This window comes from Entamoeba histolytica, genomic scaffold (genome assembly GCF_000208925.1).
Source record: "Entamoeba histolytica HM-1:IMSS scf_1104750516419 genomic scaffold, whole genome shotgun sequence".
Classification (NCBI taxonomy): Eukaryota; Evosea; order Mastigamoebida; family Endamoebidae; genus Entamoeba; species Entamoeba histolytica.
Genome location: NW_001915120.1, coordinates 5,888 through 15,348, shown reverse-complemented (window position 1 = coordinate 15,348; position 9,461 = coordinate 5,888). Strand labels below are relative to the sequence as shown.

At 23.4% G+C, this 9,461-nt stretch overlaps 1 protein-coding gene across 1 annotated transcript, besides 2 other annotated features; it reads right to left on the bottom strand.

The window, feature by feature from the left end:
* Positions 1-1,903: part of a repeat region that runs on past the window's edge.
* Positions 1,904-3,206: 1,303 nt separating this feature from the next.
* EHI_011550 (uncharacterized protein) lies at positions 3,207-5,054 on the bottom strand (the record flags this gene model as incomplete). Its single annotated transcript, XM_648112.1, has 1 exon — positions 3,207-5,054. One exon carries the CDS (start codon positions 5,052-5,054, stop codon positions 3,207-3,209), a length of 1,848 nt encoding a protein of 615 aa, XP_653204.1.
* A 2,274-nt stretch (positions 5,055-7,328) lies between these two features.
* Positions 7,329-8,414: a repeat region.
* Positions 8,415-9,461: the final 1,047 nt, after the last annotated feature.

Sequence of the window (9,461 nt, the reverse complement as noted above, 5' to 3'; positions counted from 1 at the left end):
TGTCAATAATGAAAATGAATATATTAAATATATTAAAATGTCACATAAAATAAAAGAAAGTACTAAACAATACATTAAAGTGAAAGTAAATATTATAATAGAATGAAGAGTAGAGTGTAATTCAATAATAAAAAACATCATATTAAAGAATAACTCTACAGAAATTGATGAAGAATACCTTAAAACTCTCATCAATAAAATAAAAGAAATGAAAGTAGAAAAATGTTCAAACATTAATTACTACTTTCAAAGAAAAGAAGCTGACCGATTAATAATGGAAATTAATAATAGATGGATATGGTCAGGAAGCAGAATGGATTATCTGCAAGATGATATGAATATTTCAATGGTTATGCACCTCTATCTCCAAAATAAAATAATAAGAGATAAATTTGATGAAATAAAAGAAATCCTAAAGAAAATTAATAGACTAGAAGATTTGGTCAAGGGAAGGAAATGGTAGAGAATAAAGTGTATCATGAAATTAAAAGAACATGATAAAGAATGAATTAAAGTTAAAGCACTAGAAAGAATAAATTACCTAAAATATATGATGAGAATGAATAAAGAATTAAATTTAATAAGGAAGAAATAATCAGAATCAATACAAATAAAATAATGTTTGATTCTAACAAGAAAATTAGAACAAGGAAGAAACAAAAAATGAAATATACAAAAATAACGATATTACTTTAGAATATTGGAAATCGTTATATGAAACACAGGTGAAATTAAATAAAGAGAATTGGAAAATAAAACAAATCACCTCGTTGAATGAAAGATATAGAAATTATGATAATGTCATAATAACAATAAATGAATTAAATTTAAGTATAATGAAAATAAATAACTGGAAAGCACCAGGAATAGACACTATATATGGGTATTATTGGAAAAGGATGTCATCATCAAGAGAAATCATTCTCAATATCTTTAACGAATGGTTGAACTTCCCTGAAAACATCCCATTAGACATGGTAAGTGGAAGAACTTTATTAATCCACAAAGTGATAGGAATGATGTCACTAATTATCGTCCTATCAGTTGTACAAATGTAATTATGAAAGTATTTACAACAATACTAAAAGAAAAGATTCACAATAGACTTAACATGAATAATGAATCATTGAAAATCAGTAGTAACCAACTGAGATGTAAGTTACAATCTTTAGCTGCTAAAGAAGGAATAATTAATAGTTATATGTTAAAGCAGTAGAAAGAAGAGAAATACCCAAAATATGTGGAGTCATATTATGACATTAAGAAATTATATGACACAGTAAACCACGAATGGGTAATTGAATCATTAAAGTATTTTAATTATGAGTGTGTCATCATTGACATTATTGAAAGTATGATGACTAGATGGAAGATATTCATCGGTTATAAATTTAATGAATATCTAGGTAGTATTAAATTAAATAGATGAATTTTACAAGTGATTCATTATCAAATCTACTCTTCATCATTCAGATGAATGTAATTTCTCAATTCATCGAAGAGAAATTCCCAAAATCAAATCACACATTATATATGGATGAAATGAGAATAATGACACAAAGTAATGAAGAAATGGGAATAATCCACAATGAAATTAAAGAAATAATAAGTTACATATTGAAATGAATGAGAAAAAGTCAGGAATGGTATTAAAAAACATTAAGGAAATACCAAATGGAATGCAAAACATCCCCCTAGTTGAATGTGATGACTTGTATAAATACTTAGGAATATGGCAATCTGATGAAATTGATGACACTTTCAATTGTAAAACCATCAAAGAAAAAATGAATCAGAAGATGGAAGAAATAAATACTAAATAAAAGCAATAATAGAAGATATATTACTAGAATAAACAATGAAGTAATCAATATCTTCAGATATTCAGCATCAGTTGTAAATTTATTTTTATAAAAAGTAAAAGAAAAAAACATTCAGAAATATTGAAACACCAAAATTATTTATTGGGAATTTTTAGCATCTCTCAATCTTCTAACTGTGCTTCTAACTGTAGCACCTGAAATAGTAGAAAGGGTATAAGCTCCACCAGCAATTTGTTTTCCACAACCTTTGCATTCCCAAATTCCACAAGCAGTTCTTCTAACAGCTTCTTTGCAGCAGAATGGGCAAACATATTTGGAATGTTGGGCTATTTCAATCTTCTTAATAACTTTACGAAGTGAAGCACCATATCTTGTTCCATATTTACCTACAATTCCTACCTTCTTTGTTCTTCGAGCCATGTTGGTGTTCTTTCACTTTTTGAGATGATTCAATCATAAAAAATTAAATTTTAGGGTTGAATTTTTATTATTTTATTATTATTCTTTTTATTATTTTTTGTAATTTTTGAATGTTTTTGTTATTATTAATCTTCTCTCATTATTTTTTAATTATGTTATATATAACGAAATAATTTGAGTAAAAAATAATTATTTAATTAACACTACATTACAAGTCTTTGTTTAATAACGTGGGTTATAACATTGAGGATGACGAACATGAAAAATAGGTGCATCTTTTTCAAAAAATTGATTAATTTCTTCTTCATCTTCAGAGGATTCATATCCTTTTGAAGGACCAAATGATTGATATTCTCCAACTTCCGCAGTTGAAAAAACGTCAAAACATCCTTCTGATGCACTTTCACTTTCAAGAGATTCACAAATCACTTGTGCCGATAAACTTCTTATTGCTCTGTTCATACTAAAAAATATGTTTAATGAAATCTAGATTATATAATAAATTGAAGTGAACCAAAGAAATAGGGGTATAATAACGTTGATCAGTTTGTTTTTTGTGAATAACCAAACAATATGAAGAAACTTCTATTCTGAATTTATAAAGAAACAAAGATATAAAAATTAAATGAATTACTCCACAAAAATCCAAAATTTCCAGAATATTTAAGAATTTAGGTTCAGGAGGTGATTCTAGACAAAATACTCATCTTTTTTGCAAGAAATTTTTAAAATAATTCAACACCAAAATAAATACGAATAATTAAAATAAATATGATGATTTGAATTGAAACAAATTGTTAAAATTAAAAATTTCACACAAACTTTTGTCTCTTTTATACTTTTTAACTAATTTAACTCATCAAAAATAATAATTTAAAATATAATAAAAAAATAATTAATAATATAATTATTTATTTTTATTTATTTTTTAAAAATAAAATAATAAATCAGAATATTCTTTAATTAAAGAAATGGCGTCATGCAAATAATATGACCTTCATAATCCATCATTGGATTTTCTCTCATCTTCTTCTTTTTTCTTAATTCATTTTGTTTTTTAATTTGGTCTCGAACTACACAAGTATCAGGATAATAATCACGATACAATGGTGAATGTCCATTAATTATTACAGTTGGTATTTCATTTGTTTGTTCAACTTTATAACAAACTTTTAATAACACTTTCCCGGTTACTGCTGTACTTTTATTTCCAAAATTACTTAATTGGTACCAATCTTGAATAATAACATCTGGTGGGAAATATTGTAAATCAAAATTAACAGCTCCCATAAATACATCCCATCCAATTCTATGATAATCATATAAATATACAACAACATTTGTTCTTTCTTTACTAACAATAATACTTATTTTATTCTTCTTTGTAAATACAGGATCTAATGAATTACTTTGTTTATTCGTTTTAATCCAATTTTCATTGCTATCCCAAACACATGCATATGGATCTGGACATCCCCAACCTAATACTGGAAGTCCAATAGCTTTAACAATCTCAACTTCAAATCTTGCTTCTTTCCCTTTGATAATATGTGGAATAATTCTTTGTTCTAATGGACGTGGATCAATCCATGATGTAGTTTGGGTATTGTGATCAATAAAATACCATTCTCCATAATCTTGTCCAATTGACCATCCTGGAGGTAACATAGCAGCATTATAAATTGGATATGGAAGTGCACAAGGATTATTCATGTCTGGAGTAAGACTTGTTTGTCTTGTAAAATGAGAAACATAATATGGTTGTTGGTCAACAGTTAATATTTGTTCAATACCAGGTGCAAGTGTTTTATCAACTACTGTTTGATAAGATGGTGGCATTCTAAAATGAGCACCATAAAATCCTGTTGTTTTAGTGAAATCTCTTCTTCCACCAAATAAACGAGAACGCTCAGTCATAAGTTGTGGTCCTTTAATATCATATCCAATTTCAACAGGGAATAAAATGTCAATAGTTTTTCTACCAGCTTTACCTTGAATATTGACATAAGTGTTAATAGAAAATTCTCCAGAATGTGTAGTAGTTGGAAGATCTAATGGAATGGTTAATGTACCAACTAAAGTTGATGTTGAATGTGTTAAAATTGGTTGAAATACAAATTCAGAAGAACGGGAATTAACATTTGTAGTTTTATAATTATGAGTAGCAACAAAACTTGCTCTTAATTCTAACTGGTCACGTAATAGGTTAGTACATTGTAATGTCATTTGAACTATATCACCAACAGATGGAGAATCATCACTTAGTGTTAATTGAATATTTACACCACTACTATTATCACAAAATACACGTGGTCGTGGTAAGTGATAATCTGGATTAACACACAAGGGAATTACAAATCCATCAGATCTACATTTTGATCCATTTTTCTTTGTTAATTCACAATGAATCATATATTGTACATTAACATCACGGTCATTAAAAAAGCTTGATGACGGAATTCCTTTGGGTAATTGAATAACAAATGGATAACTATAACTTCCAGGTGCTAACTCAGTAGTTAAAGCAATATTGTGGTTATGGAGTTCTTCAAGAACTGGATACTTTGGTGAAGAATAAATAATTGTAGTTTTTGGTGTTTCAACTTCACGAGTAGTTTGATGTACTTTTCCTTCATTATCTGTTTCAGTAGTTGTTATTGTTTCAGTATAATGTGTATTGAATACTCCTTCAATAAAGACGGTTATTCCTTTAATAAAGGTAGGAGAATTTGTAGTGACAGTAACAAATCCTTGAATAGGTTCACCAAGAATATGTCCTGGATGAGTAAGTGTAATAAAGAAATCAAGCATCTTAAAATGTATTATTAGTTTGTTTTTTGAGTTTATTTTTATTATTTTTATTTTTTCTTTCCTGTATTTTATTTATTCAATTTTCTTCTGTTATTTTCATTGTATCTCATTATCCTTTCTTTTATTTTAAAGTGGGAAAAATATTAATTGAGTTACGTAAATCATTCACTGTTTAGTTTATCAGAATAACATTATATAGAATTTTTTTGATATAAAACAAAAATAAATAACTGAGTTAGTTGTTAGTTAAATTAAATCCTAAGTTGAGTTATAAAAAAAGAAGTGTAATAAAAAGAAATATTATACATTAACTTTATGATGGATTGAAGAAGTTTTTTAAATGTTTTTATTTATGTTTTACTACTATTTTATATTTATTTAATATTATATGAGAATTAGATGGCAACGAAAAAAAGCAAATAATTGAAAAAGAAGAGAATGAATGATATAAAAGAATAAAAAGAAAGTAAGAAGTAGAATATGATGAAGAAAGAATAAAAGTAGAAATGAGAGAATATAAAAAGAAAGAAGATAAATTGTAATAAAACAAAAGAGATGATAAATGAAGAAAAGAATGAAAAAAATAAAGGATGCAAATTTTATTGAAACAAATAAAAAAAGCGCAAAACTTAATGATGCAAAATTTAATGATGCAAAATATTTTGAAATAAAAATAAATCATCATTTGATATTATTATTATATTTGATAATAAATTATATTATATATTAAATACATCATATTTCTTTATTATTTATTATTTCATATATTCCATCATGCATGTATTATTTATATTTAATTTATTAAATAAAATGAAAATGTAAAATATCAATCAATTAAATATTCATGAATAATAATTTATTAATATTTAATAATTGAAATAACAAATAATAAAGTAACAATAATGATATATTCAATATATTCTTTATTTGATTTGTTCGATGTTAGATTATTCTATTTCATTATTTTCATTATTTCATATTCATTTATTATCTGTTTTAAAATCAAATAAACAATAATATTGATACTCACTCAACATATTAATTTAAGATAATAAACATAAACAACATTTCAGAATAAATAATTAATATTTAACATTGAAAATATTGAATTATTCAATATTTTGTTCAACATAAAATCAATAAAACATATATTTTGATAATATATAAATGAAATATTAAAGAAATATACAATACGAAAGAACTAATAAAAAAGAAATAAAAAGAATGAATGAATATAAATTTGATAAATAATAGAAGAAACAAATAGAAAAACAACGAAAAGCAAATAATATAAAAAGAATAATTGAAAGAAAGATATAAAAGAATAAAAATAAAGTGTGAAGAAGAAGGAAGATAAAGAGCAATAAAATAGAAGAGATAATAAAAGAAGAAAAGAAGAAATAAAAAGTGTAATTTTATTGTAAAAATTAGAAATATGAAATAAAAGTGTATAATTTAATGATGTAAAATAATTAGTATTGTTTTATTGTTGAAAATTATTTTATTATTTTTTATGTTTATTATTTATATGTATAATTTAAACATGATATTTATTATATAATCAATCATATGTGTTATGTTATTATAACATGTAATATGTAATAAAATATAAATGAAAATGATATGAATATATGATATTGAATATAGAATATAAAAACAAAAGAATAATAAGAATAAATGATAACTAAATATAGAAATGATAATAAATGATATAATAATAAATTCAAAGTATAAAAGATAAAATTAATATTAATATAAATCAAATCAATATAAATATGAAATGAAAATAGATATAAATGATAATAATATAAAATATGAAAATGATGAATAAGATGAATAAACAAATACAACTAAATATAAAAGAATAACAATAAGAAAATCTAAATAATATAAACATAAAAATAATAAAATAAGAAAAATATAATAATATATAGATAATAAGAAGAATACAATGATATAAATAATATAATTAGAGAAATAAAAAGAAGAGATAAATATATAAAAATAAGATGCATAAATAACATATAAATAAAAGAATAAAAAGAATACAAATAAATATGATTCATCAAATAATCTATTTCATTAATATTTCATACAGAATACAAATGATTATAAAATATAAACATAAATATTTATATATTCTGTATACTTTTTATTTTTATTTAGGAGCAAAATATAATAAATGGAAAATTCTATGGATGCAAATTATTTTGCATCTTTTTTCTTTTTTGTAAATTATTTAGATACATTTTTTCTTTGATTATTTTCGTACCCTACTATTGTACCAGAGAAAGTGAAATATGAAATAACATATTAGATAGATGGTACAGTAAGAATGGAATATGGAATAGAATTAAAAAACACAAATTCATAAAATAAATGAAACAAAAATAGAAGAAATAATAAATGAAGGGATTGAAAAGAAAAAAGAAAAAGAAGTAGTAGTAGAAATAGAAATAAAGAAGTTAATGACAAATACATCAAAAATGGAAGTGTCATCAAATAAGTGACAATTTTAGAATATGGAATGAGTCAAAATGAGTAGATAAAACTAATACAGTGAAAGCATGGAAGTCTATCAATATTAAAAAAAATGCATTTCTACAATTAACTAAAATGCAAGATGGAGCATTATTTTGTGGGTATAGAAAATCAAAAATAATGAAAAATGAAAGATTGAAATACTCCACACTTTGTAAAGACAAGATAGCTACAGTAGAGCACATTCTACTATCTTGTATTTATCATAAAAATCACAAATAGAAAAACATGACCATATAGGTATTATAATATTGATTAATAAGAAAATATACATTAAATAAACAATATAAAAACTCCATATGAAACAATATTCCAATATAAAGACATCACAATGATATGGAACAAACAAATAATACATAAAAGTGATGGACAATATCACAAAATACCAGACATATATGTAATAGATAAAAAGAATAAAACTAGTTTATTATTTGATATGACTAATGTTGAATATCACAATATTAATTGAGTGTAAATGAAGAAAAGAAATAAGTATAAAGAATTAAAGAATATTCTAATGAAAATCGAAAAGTTAAAAGATGTCAAAATAATTCCAGTAGTAATCTCAATAAATGAATTAATAAATAATTCAAGTAATAAATTAATTAAAGAATTAAAAATTGACATTGACATCGAGAAAGAAATTAAAAACCTTGTCATAAAAAACATGATTGATGTTATTGAATACTGCTTCTATCACAACCAAACATACTCAGTAGAAATGCTACAAGATGAAGATGAAGACTCATTGGGATTAGTCTCCCCTAATGCAGGAAGAATAGAATCCAATTTTATTAATACTTATTTAATTACTTATTATTCTTGTTTTTTTTATGCTTCTTTATTTTTTGAATTTCGATTTATCTTTTCTTTCATTTCTCAATACTTGTTTATTATTTATAACATTATGTTTATTTTCATTTCTGTTTAATACTCTTTCTTTATTCAATACATAGCCCGTCTTTATTATCATTTATAATCTCATTCTCTTATCAGTATATTCGTTATTTATATTATCTCTTCTATTTCTTGTTTTTCTTAACCATTTCTTTGATATTATATCGTTTATATAAGCAACATTCTTATGCATCTTTATATCAGTGTCAAATGCTCTTCTTATATTTCTTTATTTTCATTCTTCCATTTGAATATTTATTTAATTTGAATTTTTTGTCATTTTGTTGGTTTGTAGTTGTTGTTTATATTATTTTATTCTTATCTATTCAAAGAATAAAATGGTATGAAATAGAGAAATATTTTCATTCAAGTCATTGTCATAAATTTATCTTTATTTTTTAATTAAACTATTAGTATGTCAACTTCTAGTCAGTTATTACAATTATTAACGAATAAGTTGTAAATAAGACAAGATATATTTAGGTGTCTAAATAAAAATAATTAATTTCTATTATTATTAATCAATTAATTATTAATGGTAATGTTTTTAATCTTATATCTAATAATATTAGTTGAAACAAGGTATTAGATTATAAAAATTCATCTATTTGGTCATTGAAGAAAGGTATTATAAAATATTTATTTTTTTGATGTACTTATTTTATATTATATTTAAAAGAGAAACACCTTTTTTGGTAAGGTTTTAGTTTCTCTTAATATTAAAAAAACAATGCCATTAGTATGATAATATAAAGAGATAAATAAAAGGTATAAAAAACTTTCAATTATATTTTTAATGAGAATAAAAAATGTAAAAGTTGAAAGTATATTTTATTAAAGGAATATTTATGATAATAGACATATTGTTGCACTATTTTTTGAGTTCTATGAATTGTTTTTTAGATTTGATAAGAAATCTAATTATCATAGACACATTTAATAAATATGTCACGCCCAAGAAGCAAAACA